The sequence below is a fragment of the Indicator indicator genome, chromosome 5 (genome assembly GCF_027791375.1).
Source record: "Indicator indicator isolate 239-I01 chromosome 5, UM_Iind_1.1, whole genome shotgun sequence".
NCBI lineage: Eukaryota > Metazoa > Chordata > Aves > Piciformes > Indicatoridae > Indicator > Indicator indicator.
Window position 1 is genome coordinate 16,853,286 of NC_072014.1, and position 26,219 is coordinate 16,879,504.

At 40.3% G+C, this 26,219-nt stretch overlaps 1 protein-coding gene across 1 annotated transcript in view; it reads right to left on the reverse strand.

Moving 5' to 3' along the window:
* Positions 1-536: 536 nt before the first annotated feature.
* Positions 537-26,219, reverse strand: part of PPP1R1C (protein phosphatase 1 regulatory inhibitor subunit 1C) — a 47,043-nt gene continuing 21,360 nt past the window's right edge. Inside the window, exons 4-5 of the mRNA XM_054381339.1 lie at positions 25,070-25,130; positions 537-625 (exon numbers count right to left, since the gene is read on the reverse strand). Of these exons, the coding sequence (XP_054237314.1) occupies positions 537-625; positions 25,070-25,130 (150 nt within the window). The remainder of the gene's footprint in view (positions 626-25,069; positions 25,131-26,219) is intronic.

Here is a 26,219-nt window from a genome sequence, read left to right on the forward strand (position 1 = left end):
CCTTCTCTAGACTGAATCATCTCTACTTTGTTTCTGTCACTGTCACTGCAAGTAACTTCAGCAATACTGATAAAAGCTGCACGTAACTGAAAGCATCATTTTATATGAACATTTCTCTGCACATTACACAAACCCACTGTACAATACCCAGTCTTGTCTAAATGAATGTATTTATTTTGTAGCTTTTAAATCAGTTTTATTTACAAGAGGCCTTAGAGTCCACACAGTAGTTAAGCTCTGGCAGTACTGATGTCAAGTCACTAACACATTTGCAAATGACATTTCTAAGTCATAGGGGAAAAAAAGAAAGAAAAATTACTTTAAAATAACTTTTATCTTTGGGGGTAAGGATCAGAGAACGCATGTGCAGGTGGCTGTAAAACCTAGCCAAGGGTGCTGCCCAGGGAGCCCAGGGGCTGCTGGCATGCCAAGAGCTGCTGTGTGGGGACACAAGCAGTGGTGAGTGGTCTGAGGCACGCACAGCTGCTGCAGTTCACTTACTCTCCGTGATAGGGCTTGAGGCAGCTCTGCGTTGCTTAGTGGTCCCATTCCTCTTCCCTTTCACTGACTCCCTCTTCTTCCTCGGGAAATGCTGAATCACTCTGACTCTTCAGATGCTTAATCCCTGAAGATACAGAAGTCATGTTAAAGTTAAAGTTATGTTAGCTTGCATTGGACATGTTTTCCTGAAGGCAGAAACAAACCCCCAATCTAGTGGCAAGTGTTGTAATATCTATACTGACTCCCTTTTTCACACTTATCTTATTTCAAACAGTATCATGGTGTATTTCTAACATACACATTCTCTTCCTTGAAATTTATCACATTTTGTTGAAAAAAAAACTGCTGAAAGATGCTTTGTAGAAGAGAACAGTATTTGTTTCTCTCAGATAAGTATTGCCTACCTCAAGCAAGCTAAAAATTTTTAAGGCTCAGGCAGCAGACAGGGAAATTATTCTATCAAAATTTTAACCTGAGCCTCTTTCTAAGACTGACTTTCCTGAAGGACACCACTCACATGGACCCAGAGCCCCATGATCACAGCTTCCCATGTGCACCAGAGATGTTCTCCAGCATGCATCCCCATAGCCTGCATACAACCTATAGAGCTGTCCTGATGAAACAAAAAGGAAAAAAAAAAAAAAAAGTGCTGTACCCAACAGAGAGGGAACTGCTGCCACCCTGGATCACTTCTCACATGGAGAATATTTTCTACTGACTTTCAAATATGGTGTGGGGCTGAATGAAATGCAAAAATAGCCATCACAGGATATTTAGAAGTTCAGGTTTGAAGAAAGCTGTGGAGTTTCTGCTGCTGGCTCATTTCAGCCAGCAGATGAAGTGGGTTCTATGAAAATTATCCAATTGTAAACTTAATTTCCTATCACACATTCAGTACCAGCATGTTTTCAAAGACAAAAAAGTGAAAGTTGTGGACAGAAATGAAGGCATGTGAAATAAAGTTAGTATGATGAAGCTCCATGGAGTAGTATTCTTAGTAGTAGTGAAGACTTTTAGCCATGTGGTTTAATTGTAACATTCAATGTGAAAAGTGCAGGAAATGGAGATGGAATGGCATCAGAGAGCATTACCAATTAATTTTCATGGAGCAGGCAACTCTCAATCTTATTTAGTGATTTTTCATAGCCTCTATTCTACAGTGTGCATTGACCTCTCCAGTCACGTAATACCACAGTGTCATTTGGAAGTAAAGACTCACAGAGTTTCCCACACTGACCCATAAGTGCACAAGACTCATTACCATTAGTCATAAGCCTCAAGATGGTCTGACAGCATCAGGTTGTCAGAATTAACTGACTGTATATGTGGCATTATGGAAGAAGATGGTCAGTTACACTACACAATAATGTACAGGTCATGAAATTCCTGCCAGCAAAGTATGAATTCATGTGACAGAAAAAGCTGGCAAATTTCCCATAAAGACACATTTCATGCACAAAGTGTCATACTTTTACAGTGCAAAGAAAATTCTAGGATGATAAAAATACTTAGCTGTATGACAGCAGTCATACTCAGATTAAATTTCTTTCTAGCCACATAACATTGCAGCAACATGCAGTAGATGCCAAGGGTGGTCAGAAGGTGTTGGAGTTGGGCATATCCAGGGGCACACTGGCGTATTCATCTACAACTCCTGCTCAGCTAAACAATTCAAGAGAAAAATCCGTTACAGTGGCTCTCAAGTGTTACTACAGCTGTATGCCCTGTCTTTTGTCAATACAAAACAAAAGATACGAAGATAGTGAGGAGGAGCTCTGTACACAGAGGTATTTTTCTCTGAGTTGCATCTATTTGTACCCAGTAGCTTTGTTTAGCAGTATCTAAACTGTTTGCTGAAAGGTTACATTCTGCTGGAGACTAAGTGAAAGCTTACTGTTCAGGTCACTGCAAATGTTCTTACAACTGCTACTATGGTAATGATAATTTATTAGAAAGGTTATTTCCTTCTCATCTTATCAATCTCCTTACACCAATAATGTGTAATTAATGCCCCCAGTTTTGTCAAATAGTAATCAAGAGGCACCAGAACACTATTGCTTGGAGTTTGTTTCTATCTATTACTGAAGCACAACATAAAAGATGAGCAGCAAATACAGATTCTAAGATTTTACTCACAGAAAAAACAACCAGAAAACCAGACCCAGGATGTCTAGGGGGATATATGTGGGATGTTTTAAAAGATATTTTTCACACATTCGGTAGGCTCAAGTCAATAACACCAAGTTATGGATTCCATGTGAACTACACCAGCTTCATAATATCAGCTGCAAATAGGGCGGACTGCAAATGCAGATCCGCAGAGTCACACTGTCTCATCAGTGTCCCTTATTCCAGGCACCAGGTAACTCTGAATTTGTGGGCACTCTCACCCGTCTGAAGCATTGTGCCTGCACTGAGCTGACACTGTTTTGTTCCTTGAAGGAACTGATTTAGGGACCAGAACCCCAGACACTGTCTTACTGATAGAAGGAGATGCTTTAACCCTGATGGGTGGCAAACCCTGGGAACAGAGTGCAGCTAGAAGGAAAACACAGACAGGTCGGCTCCCTAGAGGCCACTGTGACCTAAAGGAGTTATGCAGGGTCCTGATAACAAGAACAAAGCAAAACTTAGGACAGAATTATGCAATCCCTTTATCTCTTGCTTGACGTTTGCTTAAGCCTTCTGAAAAATATATGCGTTTGTGATACTTTCTGTAGCCAATCATGAATTTACAACTGTAGTATGGACATACAATGACCAATTACAAGCTGCCTTCTGATGTTATGTTAACCTATATAAAGAAAAAGCTTTGTACAATAAATCGACACTTGGCTTGCATCAGGCCTCGTCCCATCTCTCACATCACAGCAGTTCCTCTCATAGTTTTGACCTTAGCCCATGATGCCCTGCCCTGCTCTCCCCTTGCATGCAGAGATGGCTCATGGGTTCCCAGCTGTTCCACTGACCTCACTGGTCCCCAGTCCCCGCTGCTGCTCTGCAAAGTCATACCCTAACTGGGGTTTGCTCTTTGCCTGAGAGGTCTGTCAGTAAAAACATCTTTCCAGCCCAAAGGCAGCCCCTTTCCAACTCTCCCTGGCAACAATTTCACATCCCCAGCTTGTTCAAACTCACTTATTCTGCCTTAAAACAAAGCCTGTCTGAACACCCCCACACACAGCCTCACATTCACACCCCCTCCACTCTCCACTCCCCCACCTTTTTATGCTTCTAAAGCCAGAAGGACAAGAATTGTTTTTCCTCAAAGGGCTCATATTTCACTGCAGGTAATTTAATCTAATTAATGCTGACGACGAAACCCTTAATGCCAAGCCACACTCAGCAGCCACGCACTAATACACTTTGAACTGGTAATTCTTTTTAGATGAAGTCACTGCCTCAAAGCATATTTCTAGATTACTTATAAATTATGAGAGCAAACGGAACAACTTTCTGGCATTTTTGCAGCCACATAACATCTAAGCTGTTTAATCAACAGCTGTCTTTTTGCTTCTCTCCATCTGACCAAAGCACCAGATTAGAAGGCTAAGCAGTAATCACAAGGTATGAAATAACTGAGTGTTTCTGAATTAAATATCTCCTGGAAAAAAATAATAAATTGATTCCAGTAATTAAGACAGCTCCCCATCTCTAGTAATTAAGGCAGTTCCCCATCCTATTTAACTTCTTCCTTCAGCCTGCTTCACTGCCTAAGGACCAGTGTTGACATTTACCATAGTCGGGATTGAAGTCTGTTTGGCAATTTGAATTCCCTGAAGTTTGAAGGGTTATTTAGTTTTATGATTTGGAGATGATCCTCTCTCTATCAAAAACACACTTCCAGATTTTTCAGAAAGCCGTGAAAGGTAAAGTTGAGCAAGAGACAAAGAAGCCTGATTTTCAGAATTTCAGAACTCAGATCACTTTGAAATTATCATGCAAAAAAACCATGGCCAAAGTGGATAACAGACAAATGAAAATATCTGCTTTATGCCAATCCTAAATGAAATATGTTCTGGCTCCCTCACCAAAATTAATATCACAACACAAAACATATATTCATGCCACTTAACAGGAAAGAGAATTTTTCTTTTTCTATGGAAGGTTTTGTTTTGATTTTATCAGTCAAATACGTCTTGACTTGTCTGAAACTCCTTCCTCATTTTTTTAATATATATTTTTTTAACCAACAAAAATATTATTTTAAATTAAAAAACAACAGAAAGAAACCAAAATAAATGTCATGGAGAACCACATCTTACTCTTTGGCTGAGGCAGATGCAGTGGGAAGCATTTGTGAAGGTGAGAGAGCCCAGAAGGTCTGACAAGTCTTCAGGGCAACCTTCTCCAAGCACAGGTCTGGCCCTTACTGATACAAGTGAACAAGCAGATATATCAGAGCACGGACCCCATGACTGAACTCCAATGTGGAAAACATAAGACAATGCAGAAATGAGGAACACATTAACAAAAACAAACAAAAACCACCAAAAGAAACCCCAAAACAGGCCCACAATACAGGGATGGTGCTAGAAAAGGACAATATCAACTTGAATTGAAACTCAAAAAGGATGTCAGGGGATAGAGGAGGAGGTTCATCCCCTACCTTCACAATAAAAGAATGAGAAAACTGTGAGCCTGCAGCTGAATGAGGTGAGCAATCTACAGGATTGAAGTGCTCAGTACTTTCTTTACCTTGACCTGGACTGAGAAGGTCTGGCAGGACTTTGTGCTCACAAACAAGTCCAAGGAGAGGAGAAAAGGATGAGTCAGTGGTCCCTTGAGAAATTTTGACCCACAAAAGTCCCTGGAGCTGGTGGGCTGCATGTGATAGTGTAGAGGGAGCAGCTGGTGTCAGTGTGAAGTCATTCTTATTACCTTTGAAGGTCTGAGAAATCACGAGAGGTCCTCAATTGCCTGATGTTTCCAGAAGCATCGGGTGATCGGGTGTTCCATGTGAAGCAATGTCTTCCCTTCCACTGGCCAGTGCTAGTGGGAGAGCACCAAGGCTTTCCATGTGGCAGGCACTGCAATATGGCTCAGCTGGGCACACACCCCAGATCCAGGGAGCTCCCCCCTGGGAAAAGCACCAAATGCTTCCTGCTGTTGCCACTTCCAGCAGAAGCCAAGGCCCATCAGAGCCCACAGGAGCAGCTACCTGGCAGAAGCCTCCTTCCACAGGAGCTGAGCAATTATTAAATGCTTTTCCTCTCTGTGACAGGCATCATCTCAACAGAATAAAGCTTAACCAGCCTCCATTCTCAGCGTTTTCAGCTTCACAGAAGTTTACAAAAAGCAGGTTTAGTCATCTTCAGGAGCACTGTCAGGCGAACATCAACTATTTGAATGTAAGAAATGCCAAATTTATTAGAATGTAAGAAGCACATGCCTTATCTTACCTCTGACCTATTTGGTGAAGGTACCAGAAATACTGCTGTCACTACTAGCCATGGGAAAACTTAAAGCTTACCCCCTGCACATACTGGAAACACACATCTTAGGCACTTTGAGTTTCTTGGTCAAAAATTCAGCTGCTGGGCTGGAAAAATTACTAAATACCTGCTACATAATTTTTTGTTTGTTTGTTTTAAACTACTGAAATACAGAAGGGCATATATTTTTTTTGCAAGAGGAAAACGCTATAGTTTCCTGAATGCCTGTTTTGAACTTTCTCTTGTTTCCTTTTTGCATAAATCACCTCCTATCTATCTCCCTCATCTGTACAATCAGTCCCTGATACCTTTAATCCATTTTTTCTTAATTGGGTGGTTTAGATAATCTCTCCTTGCATAGAAGTCAGAGATTAGTTAGTAAACCCTTAAGAAAGCATCAATTTCATCCTTAACTCTCCCCAGCTACTGCCCAACTCTTCTTCCTCTACCAGTCATTAGACCAAAATTTATCTTCACTGGTTCTATCTTACTTCTGTGGGTTTTTTTGTTATTTGTTTTTTTTTTTTCTCTGTCAATATATCCTCTACTTCCTTGGACTCAGCCTGAAGCTTTCTGGCAAAAATGCCCACTGATCTCTATCTTCATCTTTTCCAACTTGTTGATGTCTTCACCTCTGACACTTTGCCCTGGTTCTTTGTAATGCTTTTCCCATTACTATCCTCTGACAGTTCCTTTCCCCTTATGCCTGCCTCTGAGGATGGCAAAGGCTGCAAGTTTTCTTCTACTCCTTCAGTACTCCTGATCTTCAACAGTGTACTTTTCAAATACAGAAATAATAAGCACCTCTATAAAACCTCTGATGGAGAGAGTTTGTTCCTTTTGTCCAAATTAAAACCTTAGAGTGCATTTTTGGTGGAAGTTTGTGGCAACCTAAGACATTACCTCAAAGTGATCAAAATCAAGTGCTTGATCTGCAGTCCTTTCCAAAACGCTTTGCTCATCTACTATGGACAACACCATCATTTTTCTCATGACCTTCAGGCTTATACATTTCTGATTTCCACTCTTCTCTAGATTACCATATCCAGTTTCCATGTAAATCTTGCATGGATTTTTTTTTTTTTCACTTAATGTGTCAGACTATCTTTACTATTTTTCCAGGGAAAACAGTCATGGAAACCCTCCTTATCCAAGGGTCTTTAATACTACATCTTTCCTAAGCATTATAGACATACCTTTGCTCCTGCATTCAGCATTCTGCAGTTACAGTCACCCAGATAATTTCCATGATCACATCTTATGATACCTTCAAGCAATTTGCTTTCCTTTATGAGTTCCTTCCACTGGTTGCCTCTAAGATATTTCAGTCTAATGGTGACTATTTATGCTTTCAAGGAACATTACGTTTGTCCACATATTATGAACTCCACCCACTCTTATCTCAAATCAAGAACTGATACAGCTTTGGTGTTCCATTTGCTAGGCTTTTAAATGAGAATTTTCATCCTTTCTCTCCCATTGCACTGAATCCTGGTGAAATAATACTATCAGCTTCCACAACCACTTCCAAATTCTCCTCAAAATTCTCAGTTGTGGAATCTGAGAAACAACCTGAGAACATCAAAAAGTAATAGCAATAAAACATACAGACCTCGATATTCCCTGTGTGCAAGCAGAAAAAGTGTGACAGAAAGAAGACCAAAAAAAAAAAAAAATGGAGGCAGAAAATTTTGCTTCATGAATGTGGCTAACTATGAGCAGTCTGCTTGATACAGCCTTTGGAAGTTTTCTAAAAGTTAGGCTGTTCTTTGTTGAAAAAGACTGAAAAATGTTTCTCTCTGGAACTCTCTCAAAGGCTCCTTGTGCCTGTAAGCTTTTCTTAACCAAGGTTAAGTAAAACTAAACACTTGCAGCTTGATAACCAAAATGCAAAGATGTGCTCCTTCTCTGTGGTAAATGAGTATGAACACAACCAAGTCATTTGTTATTATACAAGACTTAGTCCCACTTCTCCAGAAGTTAGTAAGACTTGGTGTTTTAAAAGAAAAGGAATAGTCATCTTCTGTAATTTATCATAACTTCCAGTTATAAGGAAGAAATAATTTCAAACAGCTACTATATATTTACAATAGGTATGTAAACCACTATAAAGTAATGCATGTGGCTTTAAAGTTTGATGTATGAGCGACAGAGAAAATTAGCACACTATGTATTGTCAAACTCCTGTTTAGATTAATCAAGGAAAAGCAAAGTCATGTGGTCACTCTGTCCTTTACAGCTGATAGAGTTTTCAAAAACCAGCAAACACGATGGGCCTTCAGTGTTTAGAATAAAAAGAAGGTGAAGCACCAATGTGGCTGTTTGAAGTTTGTTGATGTTTTAACAAGCTATAAATCAGCAAAAAAAATCCCTTGTGTGCTACATTATTTTATACCTAAGCTCAGACTGAAAACAAGAGAAAAAATTCTCATATGTCTTTTATGATCATGAGACTCTGTCACACAACTGCATCTGCTTTTCCTTTAAGACAAAAAAGAAATTCCAATGTGCATCTCTTTCACAAGTGCTGATGACTAAATCAAAACAAATTATCTGAAGCACTGGTAAATATGATGAGTTTATGGAGGTTAGATATCTGATCTGGAACAGATCAGATCATCAGCATATACAGCAGGTCACCGTGGCCACAGAGATGTTTGTGAAAGATCACTCAGAAACCAAGCAACAAGGACTGAGTAATTCTCTGAATGTCTGCTGGTTGTTACTAACTCTTCTCTTAGCTCCAGCCATAGATGCTCAGTTCTCCTGGTGAGTCTTTCAAATGACATGCTACTTTCTTCCGATCAAAAGTCTCAATGTTGAAGTATAACAACGAAGACTGTATGAGAGCAGCAAAATTCATGTTGCAAATGTCTGGCTGCTTTCCAGTTTGTTCTCTCACAGAGCACTTTCCACTCCCATTTTTTCTATCACAAATTGATTGAAGAAGCACTGCCTCTGTAAGAGTAGCATAAAGATATTTCAGCACAGAAAGGCTTTTGTTGGTCCTCCACAGGCTGGCCAGAACATGCACTGTAGACAGAGGTCAGTTTCATTGTGGCTGAAGGAACTGCATTTCCCACTTACAGAAACAGAAACGGTAAACAGAAAGGATTTCGTTGCCCAGGGCAACCTCTGCTAGTATGTAAACATCTCATTTTGCTGTTTCCTTCCTTCCTTTGCTATCCCTCAGACTGCAGAAGTCAGCCAGTCTTCCGAGTTCAAATGAAGAGCAGAAGACCCTGCAGTCAGCTAAGGGAATGCTTCAGTCTGTAAAAATTTCAGCTCAGTGTCGATTACTCTTTGGAAAGACAAAAAATATTTCTTAGCCTATTCTGTGGAGGATGGCTCTTTGTCAAATACCTCAACAAGTTGATCAGAATAACACGCAGAGATGACTTCCACATCAGTAATGAAACCAGAAAGTACTGCAAGGCTCTCCTCCTGCATGGCTCCCTGCGTTGGTCTGGATGAGCAGAGGCTGCAACGAGGAAGGGATTGAAATTTTTCAGCTGTCATTTTTTTTCCTCAGTTTTTTCATAGTTCAGAGACAGACTTAGAGCTGCTGTTAAGTGTGCTTGAGTTTGACAAGCACAGGCAAATCTTCAAAAGTGCTGTGCTTTGACAGATTCTGGGAAGGTCATGAGATGATCAGAATCCCCACCTCAGAAAGTGGCTGTCTGGAAGTTTTACTGGGCAATGTGTGTATTTGTTGGAATTGCTAAACTCTGACTTTTAACACCAATATCACTCTTTGCCTATCTAAGAGTAGATCAAAATCACAGAACTGGCAGAATTGTTCCCTTATGCCAAAGGATTACAGTAATTCCATCAAACAAAGGGCCACATTTTCAAACCTGAATCAGCTGCTTCATAATAGCAAGCCAATAGTTCTGCTACTGTCACAAAATATGCATTAGAACTCACTGGCCTTAAAATTTTATGAATACTTTTTAAGCATGGCTTCTTTAAATGAAAAGATCTTGCATTTCCCCAGGCAGCTTCTGTAATTCTTACAATTCACCACATGCTGCTCCAGGCTAGTTTGTGTTTCCAGTTTAGGACTCTCTGTAGGATGTTTACCTTAAAATAAGGCAGGAGAAAAAAAAGCAGGAACTGGGTTTTACAGCTATAAAAATCACATCAGCCAAGAGCTGGGTTAGCTGATGATCAAGACATTAGTAAATGATGCTCAGTGTTTCATCTGCAGCATGTAAGTTCATTTAGAGGTAGGGACAAAACAAGTATTAGTTATACAGACCACTATGTACAAAATAAAACAATGTTATCATACTATTTGCTGTAAGCAAGTGAAGGGAAAGGTTAAAGATAATTGGAGAGATGTTAACTTTCCTAAGAATTCCTCTGCATTCTAAAATATGTACCATAATTCAAGATAAATTATGGATCAAGAGTAGAATTATGTTGAAGTGTGTGCTTTATACCAGAGCCTCGATTATATAAAAGTGAAGGTCCTATCCTAGCCTTAAGATCAATGAGCATTTACAAAGGTGAGCCTCCTTTTGTCCCTAGGAACAAATGCTTTGTTCATAGCTACTATTCTTTTTGCTGAAGATTAAAAAAAAAAAAAAGAAAAAAAAAAAAAAAAAGAGAGAGCGAGAAAAGTAGAGAGTTCTATACTCGATGTTACTATATTAAATGGTGATTATATGTGTGAAAGGGAACTGAGTCTGATACCAACTTAATTTCCTCTAATCTGTTTTTACCAATAGTAAAAAACTGAGAACATTTTATCTTTTTAAATTTTTTTTCCTTCCCCCAGTTCTTAATGGAACATCTTAAAATCTTTGACCTGCTCTCCTGGTCTACAGCACAGCTATTCAAAACACTGTATTTTCTAGTAACAATCAGAAGTGCGTTGTTGTCCAAAACTGTCCCTGTAAGATATTCAGGTGCAGCCTGGGTTAGTAACTGAGCACAGATGCCCACCTATCTTCAGGTACTTTAATACTGAATGCACTTGCCTGGGACTCTTTACACGGTCAGCAGAGCGAGGCTTCCAGGGTTTGATTCTTCGCTTGGCATTCTGTAATAAGCCCAGGGTAACTCCATGCCTGATTTGGTTACAAGACATATTCAGGCCAGAGCATTTATAAAATGGCAGTAGCTGAATTCAATAGCTGAATATTTTAATTTCCATGGAGCCTTATAGTTTTTGCTTGCTTGTGATTAAAAAAAAAGAAAAACCAAACAACCGTATCTCACAATTTCTTTTACAAGGTAAAAAAGAAAAAAACCATCATGAAAACATTTAATATTAGCAGTACTTACTAGCAAGGACCTTCAAGAAAGCTGGGGAGGGACTTTTTACAAGGGCTTGTAATAGTAGGGGGGGAGGGGGTGTGACTTCAGGATGGAAGAGGGTAGATTTAGATGGAATATTAGGAGGAAGTTCTTTAAAGTGAGGATGGTGAGAGACTCTGGAACAGGTTGCCCAGGGAAGTTGTGGATTTCCTCTCACTGGAAGTGTTCAAGGCCAGGATGGACAGAGCCTTGAGCAATCTGGTCTAGTGGAAGGCACCCCTGCCCACGGCAAGGGGGTTGGAACTAGACATCTTTAAAGTCCCTTCCAACACAAACCATTCTATGATTCTGTGATTTTGTTTTGCCTAGTTTGTTACATTTTGTATAAGTTCAAAACAAATGCAATTAGATTGTTGAGTTCAAAACTTTACTGACAATGCTTTATGAAGTATTTTTGTGTCCACAGCTTCATGAGCCATTTCTGAGCAGCTCTATTTTAGTTCTCTTCAGGTACTCTAATCTGACTTCAGATTAAATGGGCAGCATTACCCAGCTGCTTACTTTTTCCTGGACAGCTGCACTGTGGCTCTACTTTTCTATATTATGTTTGATGTGGAGATTTTTCTGAGCCTAGCAAACCTAAACAAATGAGAAAAAATTTACTGGCATGTCCTGAGGGGAGAGAATCCTTTACAGACAAAGGGAAGCTGAGAAGCAGATGATGAAGCACGTGATGGGGTGAATGAAGTCCTGCCTGTAAAAACTGGATAGCCTTTGCTATTTCACAGGTTCTTCTGTTTCACCACCAGGCCTGGCATCGTACCCACAGCATTCTGTTCAGTTTATATTCTGGATCCGTATTTTCTATTCTCATTATTCCTTCTGTGGTTCTTATTTCTTTCTGTGATCTGCAGCAGATGTAAACCTCTTGCTGAGTACTCCATGCAGCCCAAGATTTTGGGGTGCAGATGAAAAGCTTTCCTGTGCGTTGCACTTTTTAAGATGAAGACTGGAGCTGGTCAGACAAAAATCCAAGGTAGTTCTCTGCCACACTTGCATGTGTTGTACAGCTTTCAATTTTAACATCTCCTGGTGCTGAAGAGGTTTTTACCATGTTAAGAGCTAACTTAATTGTGGTTTGCAGCCTGCCCTTATTTTTTTATTCTGAGCCATTTTCCTAGGACAGATAAAACACACATTTAGAGAGCACTCTTACAGTTGTAAGGAATGTAGAGCCAGAAAGTAAGACGTATCCACTGGCCTGAAAGGTGCAGTTCTGATATGAGCAGCTGAGGAGTGAGGTTTTCACTGGGGTAGTCATTACCATGTTATGAAAGGCTTACGTTTCCTAAATGGTAAGTAGAACAGCTATTGAATCACAAACTCCTCATTTTCTAGCACAGAGAAGTGTAGCCAAGGGAATTATGCCTGTCATTACTCTTTCATAAGGCATAACTGTATTTATACATAAAATTACATCTCTAATCTGGAAAGTAACTGTTTAGAAGAGACAGTGTGAACGGCAGATAGATTTCCCTAATTTTCAATACTGTTTTCAGTGTTCAACATAGGCTTTTCCAAAGAATCTATGTACCTAACTCCTAAATGTGTGATGGCCCCTGAGAACCCATGGATTATAGCTTAAAACCACACTAAAGAGCGCCAGGGGGTGGGTCTAGGCACTGACCAGCCACCAGCTATTAGACAGGTCCCCAGCTTTGTCTATGCCAACTAGCTCTCACCCAAAAAATTCCCATCTTGGTTTAGGCACAAGCTGGAGATCATTTCCATTGAGTATTTTGCATGACCCCCCTCATTGGGGAGCACTAAAGGATCTGCATCATGGATGTGAGCTGTGTGGAGCCAGCTGGCCTTGGGAGGGAAGTAAGCTGCTGCACAGATGTAGCTGTGGGACCTTGCACTGCTGAGAATTTTGCAACTTGACTATCCACTTTGTTCTCAAAAAAAGTACACTCCTGGCACAAGAAGTGTGTCAGGTGCCTTTCTCTCACATCACAGGGTTGTAGATTTTAAATATGCTCAGAAGCATTGGCTTTGACTTTATTCCCAACTATGGCTCTTCAGCCTAATTAATGCACTCCATGTGATCTCTCATTATTTCTATCTGTGTGACTCCATGATCAAGTCTGACACTCTGCACATATTCTCATGCAGTGAAATCTCAGACACACCAGGCTGCTCTGAAGGAGCAGGGGTGGCATAGCTGCCCCAAGGTTAGTGTAATCACTTGTGGAGCCTGAGAGTCAGGATCAAAGCTAGAGAATAAACACCATGACGTCCTGCAGCACACAACAACCTCCAAGCCTGGGCTTTTGTGGGGTCCTGACCACCTGAAATCAAAGTGGGAGATCAACCTGGGCAATGACACAGTCGTGTCCACCATCCAGGCAGACAGCCTGGCAGAGCGCTGGGGCCACGGGGGAGCTTGGTTCCATCAAGCTGAGCTACCTCAATAGACAAACCAGCCACAAACATCAGCAAGCAGAGGCAAACCAGCAGGTGCTGTTTATCATCCAAATGGGGCTCCTGCTGGAAAGTCCACCCAGATGCGGGCTGATGCCTTTAACCCTTGAAAGTTAGTTATCTGTTAAGTCCTGCTGCTGCAGGCAGCAGGAAGGGAAGAAAGCAGAGACCTCTGTTAGTCCTAGCTTAGATATCAGAAAGGGCCTGGGACAGTGTCTCTGCACTGATCTTTTAGGAGAGAAGATTAAAAAAATGAAAGGTTTGTTTTCACGTCTTTAGTAATATTTTACATTTTAAATGTCTTCATTTTAACTCATTCAGCTTGCTGGCAACTAAAACCTCACCAAATTCTAATACTGAAGTTTTGTTGATTGCTGGCAAATTAAAGCCCAATGTTAAACAATCAGTTATTCAACATAAGATGCAGTTACCATAAACAAGTTGCATTACAGTAGATACAACCAGTCTCACTTTGCAGTTGCCATGGACAGCAAAACATCAGGGGCAAAATCTTCAGTGGCTCTTTATTGTGTGAGTAAATTGAGCTTGCAAGAAATCTACCTCTTCTGCTTTGCCTAAGGCATCAAAATACCCCAGAGCCAGCGTCCAGTACAACGAGAATGTAATTACACCATGGAAGCATGCTATCTGGCATTCATATTAGCAGTCAGGGCCTGAAAACAAGTATTGCTCTTGAGTTTTCTGGAAAGCACAAGCAAGAAAACAGTTTACTCAGTTTCGTTGTGGAAGACATAGACAAAGAACAACAAAGGCATACTCTAAAGGCTTAGACGTACTCGTATCAGAGTCATAGATTCTGTAAAAAAATTAGTTTTAAAGCTTTTCTTACTTTTGATCTTGCCAAGAGTGAGTTTGCAGAAAAGGCAGGCTCTAATCACTCCAGGGATTTGGGGAAAACCACTGGCATGCTGGTGAAATGTAGTAGCTGGAAATTATAAACTGCGATCAGACTTTGATAAAATTCCAATTCTCTTACAACCATTCTTGCCCTTTAGTCGTTCACCAGAACCAGTGGTAAGGAACTACAGCCACAGGTCACCAGAGGGAGCTTGTGTGCCAAAAATCTCACGGACTTGATTTTAATAACTCCGTTTCCTTGGGAATTGCAAGGAGATTGAAAACTGGATTTACATAATTTCTCAAAGGAAAGGGAAAACCTGCGCCCTCCCTTTGCCTTTGGAGGGGATGGCTAGCCTATGGGTACTGGTTTCCTGCGACAGAGGCAAACATTCAGTGCTCTGCCCACAACCCATCCGCCCCCCTCTCCAGCAAGACTTCACTGCCTCCCGTTCCATTGCTCTCCATTTAACTGGACCCGGTTTTCTTCAGTCTAATGTCTCAAACTGGATACGGTCTCAGCTAAGCTGGGTACATGTGCATGGATTTACTATGTCTTACCAGCTGCTCTCCAGGTACAGGCACTCTGTCCTGTTTCCCTGCCACCTGGAAAGATGCCATTCCAGGGACCTACCCCATTTCCAGGGTTTACCAGACGTGTTTACAAACACTTGTTGCTGTGTGTGTAACGTAAGCAGTAATGGTGGAGCTGGGAGAATCACAACAAACATTTTGGGGTTTGCTTCTGAGTGATCATTAGTTAGATCCCACAATTCCTTTAAACGTATTCTTAAAATTAGTTACTCCGTAGAGTGCTCAGAGCTTGCTGACAGTCTTCTCTGGCTATAAAAGACCCATGGAATAACATGGTTGGGTAAGTGCTGAAAAACCTGAAAAATCCTCCTGTTGTTTCAAGAAAAATGAGCAGCTACACCAGATGAGAGCTTTTTAAACAACATCCTTCTGGCCTGTGCAGCTCACAGGAAAATGAATCAATTTTCAGATCCATATGCTTGCTGCAGTATTTCCTGTGTTTTCTGGTCACATTTGCACACATAATTCATGCAAGTGCTCAGTCCTAGCTGCAGGCCTGAAAGGTTGTGGTTGAAATTTTCAGGCTGCTCCATGTTCTTGTCTCCATGCCAAAGCTCTGGTGGATGGTTCTGGGAACACTGTGTTCCTGCTAAACTAGGCAATGTTGCATCCCAAGGGGTGAAAGAAGGGAGAAATTGTGGAGGGGAGGAGAACCGCGTGGCTGCATTAGAAAATTTTTGCTTTTCAATTAGTTCAAACTAACAGGCATCCACTTCAAGAGGAAAACAAAAATTAATTTTAAAAACAAACAACCAACCAAAACTCAAATCTGACAACATCCCCCACCACAAGAAACAAGCAGGTGGTCCCTAAGAATGAGAAGCAAGGCTTCTCTTAGCCTAACCGCAGAAATAAGGACTACATTGTTCACAAAGCTATAACACACTGCTTGGACAGTTACTGGGGTCAGACTGAAACCTGATGGTGGAAAGTAAAAGAACAAGTGGTAAACTACTGCCCAGGGAAGAGCAGCTTGCAGGCAGGACCTGCTGTCAAAGAAATTGTTGCAATTTTCAAACCTTCCAGTTCTGATCCTAGGAGAAGAGAGTGTGAGTGCTGGAAGATCTGCTGATGGGCTGCAAGCCTGTGCCTATTTATGCATGCTCATAGCACAGTTGATGAAGCCTTAGCTGGAGGATTGTGGACTGGCTTTGCTGCACTGGGCACTGCTCAGTGTGTGGTAGAGCCATTTAGGTCATACAAACTCAATATCAACCTTGAGCTTGCCTGTAGCTTATTTTGCTGTCTTTTAACAGTTTTGCTTTTTGAAGTAGAGATTTTTACAAATTAAATCATACCTTATGGAGAGGAGACAGTAACAGACATAGAGGAACTGCAGAAATAAGCAGTTAGATATAAATGCAGGGAAAGATTTTCTTTTAAGGGTAAATTAAATTACTTGAGCCCACATAGTATGGAGGCTTTTTAGAAAAATACTACTTTGAGAGGTACTTCTGTATTTATGCACTGTACTGATTCCTACCTCCAGAAGACCACAATGTAAATTGAGCAATCTTCTCCACCATCTCCACCCATGCCTGCCCCTCCAGCAGCAGTCTCCCCATTGGGGCTTGTTCATGACTCAGAGCCAAGAAGGGATGAGGACTTCACAAATGCACTTGCCCCAGCTGAATTTGTGATCCTGCAGCTCCTCTCCAGGAGCCCAATCAAATGCTGAACAGGTCTTTATTCTGTCATCTTGCTTGAGGTCAAATTCAGGATTGTAAATGCTTCAGATGAAAAAAGGGGCAATTACTGTTTATTATGATAGGACTCACTGGAGTCAGAGTCTGTCATGTGACTTGGTTGTTAACCTCCAACATAGAACATTCAGTTAAAGCCAGGAAATAAAATTTAATGCCTTGACAAATGACTGGCTTCATAAGAAACTTACCTCATCTCCTACAAAACCATTATCTTTTCTTCAAAAGCTATTTCAATTCAAAGCACAACACTGTCAAAATCTTTGGAATTTCACTGTAAATACGTCTTGTGATACAAAGTAACCAGAACAACACATGTTGCCCTTCCTGGGCTTTCTACTTTAGATTTTAAAATAAGTACTAAGTCTCCCTTGTTTTCTTTCTACAAAATTTTATGGTGTTATCTCTCGAAAGGTTGACTTTTTAACATGTCTGTTTAGAAGAAATTAATAATGCCATGATGTTTATACTACCCTATATTTAGTATAACAATGCTTAACAACAGTATTTTCAAGTCATAAATGTTGTTTCAAAGGCATTTGTGAGAGAAAGTCATACCCTCGAAAAGAAGCCAGTTTTGCATTCATTGCATGAAGATTAAAAGGAGCTATCAGATGAGTGGGCAGTGGGCAATGGATGTTGTCTACCTTGCCTTCTGCAAGGCTTTTGACACCTCCTACACCACCCTCACAGGCAAGTATATGAAGTGTGTACTAGAGGAATGGACAGTGGGTTGGACTGAAAACTGGCTGAAGGACAGAGCTCAGAGGGTTGTGATCAGTGTCACAGTCTAGTTGGAGGTCTGTAATTAGTGGTGTCCCTCAAGGGTCAGTACTGGGACATCAGTGATGTGGATGAAGGGACAGAGTGTATCCTCAGCAAGTTTGCTGATATCACCAAAATGGGAGGGGTGGCTGACACACCAGAAGGCTGTGCTGCCATCCAGTGTGATGTGGACAGGCTGGAGAGTTCGGCGGAGAGTTCGGCAGAGAGTAACCTTAAGAAGTTCATCAAGGGGAAATATAAGGTATTGCACCTGGGGAGGAATAATCCCATAAATCACCACAACTTGGAGCCTGACCAGATGGAAAGCAGCTCTGTGGAAAATAACCTGGGAGTCATGTCCATGTTGGGTGGACAACAGGATGACCATAAGCCAGCAATGTGTCCTTGTGGCCAAGAAAGCCAATGGTATCCTGTGATACATGGAGAAGAGTATGATCAGCAGGTCAAAGAAGGTTGTCCTTCCCCTCTACTCTACCCTGGTGAGGCCTCATCTAGGGTACTATATCCAGTTCTGGGATCCCCAGTTCAAGAAGGACAGATAACTACCTGAAAAGATACAGCAAAGATGATTAGAAGATTAGAACATCATTCTTATGAAGAAAGGCAAAGGGACCTAGAGCTTTTTAGCCTGGAGACGAGAAGACTGAGAAGGGATCCTATAAATGATTATAAACCCTTAAAGGGTAGGTGTCAGGAGGACGAGGCCAGTCTTTTTTTTAGTGGTGCACAGTGACAGGACAAGAGATAATGGGCACAAACCTGAACATAGGAAGTTTCATCTAAACATGAGGAGAAACTTCTTGACGTTGAGGATGGTAGAGCACCGTAACAGGCTTCCCAGAGAGGTGCTGGAGTCCTCCACCTCTGGTGTCTTTCAGAGCTTGCCTGGATGCCATCCTGTGCAGTCTGCTCTAGGTGAACATGGTCTGGCAAGGCAGTTGGACCAGATGATCTCCAGAGGTCCCTTCCAACCCCTATCATTCTGAGATTCGGTGAGAAGTGAACTTTATGCTGAACTGAACGAAGTCACTGGAAATAGTCCCCTACACTTCAGGCAGTGCTGGATCAGGTTGTTAAACCACACGTGGCAATTCTGGGACTGATACTCGTGCTTGGCGCCAGGTGCCGGGTGATAGTGACGGAAGACAAGTTGCAACACAAACCTCCCTGTTTTTCTGTACAACAAATGTCAAGCTTAATCTCCACTGAACACCTTGGCCTCTCTAAAGGTAGTGTGGTACTTGTTGCAGCCAAGGCCAGAACCGTTTTGGAACAGAAGCTGCCAGCTGTGTGATATGAAAGGTGTTCAGAGGTGCCAACAGTAAAATTAAATAAAGACTATGGCAACATCTGTCAACTTTTTGGGCAGCGGTAGAAGGGTGGCAGCCAACTAAACTTGAGATGGCAGCAATCTAAAGTATCCTATTCACCAACTCAGCAATTTGCTAATTAATTTAGCTCAATTATTTATTTATTACATTGTATCCACTGTCATCATGCTACTGTGCAAACCTGGGGAAGGAAAGAGATCAAGCACTGGAAGGTACTATCTTGGAAAAGATAGGAAGGAAATTTGTTCAAGGCCATACTAGCTTAAGAGGTGTGGTGGCATCAAGGTGCAGTCTGACTAAGATGTGGGTTAGAATAACATATAAATCAAGAGAAGAACTAGTTTTGAAAACAAAACTGCACCTTTCTTTTGTGACCTGGTTAGGCAAAAAGAAAACATGTAATGATACAAGACTGCAGCCTGAATTTTCTTCTCCCAGTGCTTCAGGAAGTTTGGGCAGATGTGAGACTTCCACTCATGAAAATAAATGCACTGATGGCACTTTTTCACATCACAACACATGAGCAAACAAGAGTAGCACACACAAACAACAAACCAGAGCTTTGTCTTCTGTTATCTTAGAAATAACATATTGAGATAGATCTTCTACCTAAAAGGAATAGATTGAAGAACAGGTATCACCAGACTAAAGAAAAGATGCTGCTCCAGGAACACCATAGCTCTGTTAAGGAATTAGAGGAAGACTTGGTCCTGACCTTTGGGATTGTTTCAGCTACTGGATAGTGCCTGCTTTTGTGGAGCAGTCCTAGCCATCTACCCAGTATTTATTGCAGTTCTTTATTTAGTGGAAAAAACAAGGAGGTCTGAAACACAGTGGGGCAACAACTGAAAAACATTTCCTTCTCTTGTACTCATGACTCATGTGCCTCACAATCATATTAAAAAAAAAGAAAATAAAAAGAGAAAAAATATTATCATTGGAGAGACTGGGAAATGTAATACCCTGGGCCAAAGTGACTTACCCATATAAGAAAAACCTTCCTGAGTACCGGCTCACCCTGTGAATTTTCACAAACCTGGGCTTGATGTGCAGAAAACTGTAAAAGGTGTTATATTACAGCTGATGTTAATTTCCTAGAAGAGATATCTAAGCCAGTGTATGAAGCAGGACTCACAAAAAGACAGTATTTTTTCTTTCTACTATAATACAATGTTTCTTGTTCTTATGCTGATGTGTTTACCTAATGCTATAAACTCTTCAGAGAGTTTGTCATATAAGAATCAGCCTGTAAACCAAGACAAGTTTCAGTAGTCACTGCCTAAGATTTACAAAACTCATTCTTCTGCCACTTGAAGTAAATTTAGCCTGAGATTTTTGTTCCACAACGATTCTCTTGGGCTCCAAACTCAGCGCTTACCACACTAACAATAATCCTTTATGTCTCCAGACTCTCTCTGTGTTCCTGGTTAACCTTCAGTCACAAAGTAATGAGATGCATCAGACACCATCAAGCTGGCCTAAGGGGTTACAAATTTGGATGAGGGCCACATACTGTACTAATTGCTTCTAATAAATTACATATTTCAGGAGGGACATCATGATTTTAATCATTTATTCTGCATGTTATTTCCTTTGGAGAGAAGAACAAGCAGGCACTAAACAAGTCGAGCATCTGAAATTCATGGCAGAAGCTAAAAGGAGCTCATTTAATATCAACCATCATTGTAAATATTAGAATTATGCATGTATCAAATCCCTGGGTCTGAACACTTTGGGAACAGTCAGTGAGTCCTGGTTGTTTTAATGAGCCAAACCAAAAGGATGTCTTTGAATGTTCCTTAGATTTAATCCCATTTCAAATGTTGTAGCTGGGGCCTAGCTCAAGAAAAACCCTTTGTTTCTATGCAAAGAAAAATGCATTAAGAGGGGAATTTAAAGAATGTATTTCCCAAAAGGCTGCAAGGAAAAACAGTCAAATGGACCTTTCACCTCTGTGGAGAAAGAATTTAATTATGATTTTATGGCAGCACATTGCAATGGTGATCCAACAAACTCAGAAAACTGCACAAACTTTCTTAACACTCACTGAAATCAGCTGGATCTTAAGGCTGATCTAAATAGCTTGACTAAGATGAGTGAAGGTTTCTTGTTTCCCTGACCTCTCACACACTCACATCAGTAGACTGTTAAAAAAATCCTCAAACCACTCAGTAATATGCCCTTCCTTTAAAGAAGAAGACCTTGATGGATTTAAATAGCTACTAGTATTAATAGCAATAGCTGGTAGATAACATGGAGACTTGGGAGCTCTAGGGAGCAATGCAGGTTTGGGAACTGCTCAGGCTGTCTTATATTTGTCTTTGTAAACCTTGATTCTTGTCACTTCAGTCTATGTTTCCTTTCAAGGATGAACTGAGATACCAAACAAAATGTGACTATGTAGGTAAAGGCAACCTGACTCAGTACAAAGTATTCCTCACAATGGAAGTTTGCAGTGTTAGCTCTGAGGATCAAATGTACTCTTTTGATTTTCAAGTGGTAATGAGAAGCCAAGAAAGCAGCATTACCTGGGATAAGTGCAACCTGCTTCTGCCTTTGTAGTCTAAGCTGATTTCCACTTGGTCCCTCTCTACCTGAGGGGATTGTTGTCACATTTTAGACTTCTCTGACAAGTGTGAGGGGAAGAGGGTAAGAATCCAGGAAGGCTTTCAGGGACTCCTTTAACCCACTGATGAAAATAATGAAGATATCGCTAAAGATGCGATTTGTGGATGGATGGATGGATGGATAGATGTGCTGAATGGATATATGTGCGCTAAGACACTTCGGTCTCCACTTTGATACAGAGTAAAGCAACCACAGGATTATTCCCATTTTGTCATACAGAACAAGAAGCAGATTAGTAAATAGAAACAGGCCTTACACAATGAGAACTGACTACAAACTATTGCCCTAGGTAACTTCAAATTGAGAAACTTTCCTCTGATTGGTTTGTGGTGTTTTTCATAGGGAGGTTCAAGTCAACCTTCACATGGAAGAGGAGCTTAAAATAAAAGAATGTGATGGAGAATAAAGATCAGCATGTTGGAGCATTGGAAGCTAAAGAAGGCTGGGACAATTTGAATTTCAGACAAAAGAGCCCAAGAGTAACAGAAGAAAAAATGTGTCACAAACAGGGGAAATAAAGGTGATGAATCCTCAGATAAGAGTGCTACTCTACCTAGAAAACAAATGTGACAACAGGCAAATCACAACTGAAAATTTGATGGATTCATTTGGTGCAATCTTCAGATACTGATTTTTGTCATCACTGCATACTACATAAGAGTGTGGAATTAAGAAACATAAGTGTAGCAGGTATAGAAGAAAAAATGTTTTTGAAAGCAAAATGAGAAACCTCTTTGACATCCATTAGGTTTGGTAACATAATGCTAACAAGGGCATCGCACTGGGCTGTTATCTGGTTTGCTGTCTGATTTGCTTTCCAGATTACCACTTAAATCAATAGCTCTCACATTGATTTTTCCAGCAGACTGTATTCCAGTAAAAAGAACAATGCTCTGAGATGAGTCAGCTATTTGCTCCATCAGTAGGGACTCTGATGCGTTTTCATTTAGGAAAATAAAAGCAGGAGCCAAAGTACACACAAATATATGGTAATAAGAACCTGCCTGTTGCACCATAACATGACAGACACATGCAGACATGAGTTTGCTACAGCTTGCTGCAGCAACTACAGACTTAACTCAGGTTAGAGCAAGCCATTGTAAGGATGCAACCAAAATATCTAGGTGTGATATAATAACATTGTCTTTCAGTTTAGGTGCTATGGCAGAGGGAGAAAAATGCCCACATTTAAGGAAGAAGCTGATCTCCACATGTTTAACATGATAGGTACAACCTCAGCATTACTGCACTTTTATTTATTTCATATATTTTCATCTATTTGCATATTCCATATAATATGTACTATAGCCCTGGAACTGTAACTAGTCACCATTTTCATCTGATGCTGGTTCTTCTCCTTTCAACCATGTTAAGAATTTCCTATTTTGCTTTTAACCACAACATGCAGGTCGATTTATTCTTGCTTTCTCTCTCTTGCTTAGCCATGAATTCAGGAAACCAGCAACCTTCCTCTCCCACATTTTTGTAATTATTTCAAGGAGCTTTCAAGGAACTTGCAAGAAGTGATGCAAAAATTTTTTCATATAAAGAAAACATAGTAATCTCAAGAGCTACCTGGAGATTTTTGAGTCAGGCTGAAGTACAGCTCTTACCATAGCTTCTCTTGACAACCCCTCTGCTACAAGCATAGAGCAAGCTTGTGCCACAGCCCTGGTATCTCCCATAGCTCTCCACACATAGCTGCTGTCTTGGCTTCCAAGCGCTGCACCCACCTGTTAAGTTTGGCTTACTTCTGGGAACTTTGGCTTAACAGCAAGTAAAAACTAGTAAAATACCACAGAAATTATCAAACGAAAATGTTTTCCCCTCTTTTCCACTGTGAGCTCTGTTTTATGCAGGTTTATTATCTCCATACTAAAATGTAGGGAACTAGATTACAGTCTATCCCACCTTCCATTAGTAACAGCCTCAGAGAACATGGAGCAGCCAAGGGGGGTTCAGCATCCAGACTCGTTCCTTACTGAATATCAAATGCTATTTTGTGACTACACCGAGAAACAATCCACAGGCAATAAACACATGCAAAGCTGTGGGAATAGTGTGCAGTTATGAAGTCTGTTATTCTGAAAACATTGCTGAACATTGCTATCTTTATCTACTATAAAATTAGAATAATTTAAATCATTAAAACCCATCTGTTTCTCAGTAATGCTTTCATAGCATTGTGTATTTCATATTGCTACACCTGCCTCCTAAACTCTTAGTCTGAACAAAATAACATTCATATTTTCATAATAATGAAGAAGAAGGAATAATGAATTTTCTACTTCAAGTAATTTTTAAATCAAAGGGATAGCATTTATGGCACTTACAGTATGGTAAATCTGGAGTAATCTACCCTGTTTATATGAAAGGTTATCAACTTCACCTGCACAGTGGCTAGTTATGCCTTGTACAATAAAATAATACAACAGTGAGATGTTATTGTTACCCATAGGTCACAACATGTGTTATTGCTACCCATGCAAACCTTTTCCTTCCACACTTTATCACAACTGACTGTAAATAAGATTATTTCTAATATCCAGGACACAAGCTCTAGCCCATTTTGACAAACAGATAGTAAGTCTTGTGTGGCACTTGAGTGATGTTTTAACTGTTGCTAGGACAAGTACTAGAGAACTGAAGCTATAGAACGAGATGCATGGAACTACTTGATATGGTAAATTACCTAATAACAGTGGCAATATTTCATACAAATCAGATATCCTACCAGATTACCTGCTAGGTAATAAATTGTGTTAAGCAGAAGGAATAGAAATTGATATCTATTAAGACATGCCTGGCATGACAGCCTTTGGTCTGCAGTCTGGAAATAATCTTGCACTGACAAGTGTCAGTTGGAAGTGCTGATGAACACTGTAAACCTCGTTTCACTGTAAGCACCTCAAATCAAACTATTTTCTGGGTTATTTGAGGAACAAGGCTTGAATGTAGCTATTCTGTTCCCAGCTAATATTCTTGCTGCTTTTATGTTCATTCCTGAAAAGCATGTAAGTCCTTTGAACATTTACTGAGATTTCTCATTTCTCACAGGAAAGGCTTCACGCTTCCTACAGTCATACACTCAGCCCCAAATGTTGGCTATTCTTCCTTTCACAGCTGCCTGGAAAGGGAGGTAAATAGCTGTATGGGGCCAGCACTCATAAAACATATGTATTCAAGGAGCTCTCTTCAAAGCTTGGTATTGAATTAACAGCTATATCAAATTAATAAAAGTATCAAGACTTGGCAATTAAAGAAGCTATATAAAAAAAAAAGCCACTGATGCAAGATTCTGTGATGAAGATAAATAGATGGTGAGTGCCAGATAGTCATTTCAAGGTATGAGAAGATCAATGGCTAAGCATGACCCCTTTCCAGCTGCTCATGGGCAGAGGAGCTATTGCTGCCAGTGCTGGTGTTTCCCCTGTGAGACAGGACACAGGGCCAGAGGGCAAGGGCCGAGACAGTACCTGCACAGTACCTTTGAGAGCAGGTGGGGTGAAGACGCTCTGCTTCCTCTGCTTGGGAGAGGCACTCTGGGACTGTGGAAGGACAAACACAGAAACAGGCAGTAAGAGATGGCACCAAGTGAGTCTTCTTGTCATGGTAGCTCTGGGTCTTGCCCCACAGCTTCTTTCAGAGAGTGCACACACAAGTCTGAGGAGTTTCTAAGAAAATGATACTGTATAAATCTGATGCCAGCTCCTGGGCTTTCATGAATACTGAGAAAACCAAGATTAGATAGAAAAAAATGTGTTTAATGGATAACTTTTATGGCTCTCAGGCAAACCAGACCCAATGATACTGGAAATTACCACTCACTCTAAAAATATGTATTCTAAAGCATAAATAAAGAGCCTGTGCTTTTAACAATCAATGTAACTGATTCTCATAAGGCAAGTCAATATTTACACATATTAAAATTATTGGAAGATTTACATTAAACAATATTTCAGTGAGATACAAATTACAGACAGTGAGTGTAACAAATTATTTTATATATATATATATATAGGTAAGGTAGCATTGAAATTATTAATATATACACTTTTACATAAATAAATGCAATATTCCACCTTTTGCACTTCTTTCAATGTGCTCTATTATTCCTAAAAGAACAATTTCAGCAACCTGAATTTAACTGAGCCTGATTTAAGTGATATATTTAGACACAGTCAAATTTTTATGGCACTCAAATCACATCTATGCACAAAAGAGAAATATGCCAAAATAACGGTAGTGAAATTACATATGGAGTAATAGTAGTATAATTATTCTAATGTATGGTTGGCAAAAGAAAAGGGAATATATTCCACTGCTAATGCAGAGCAAAATCAAAGCAGTTAAGCTGGTATTCATATCACACCAACATGAAATATGTCCATATAGAAAAGATAATAAAACTACAAAAGGTCACACACATAGCTAGCTTTTGAAGACAGAAACACCATATCGCATTCTTATGAAAAAGGTTTTAAAAAGAGTTATGTGTAGGAAAGCTTTATTTTTTTCTCAGGCAATGAATTTCTAGTTGTATTTGGTCATAATGGTGTTGCCACTTCTCAAATAATTGACAAAAAATGCCTTTTTTTCTCCCTGAGCAATTTGACTTGCCTATAGTCTGTGAAATT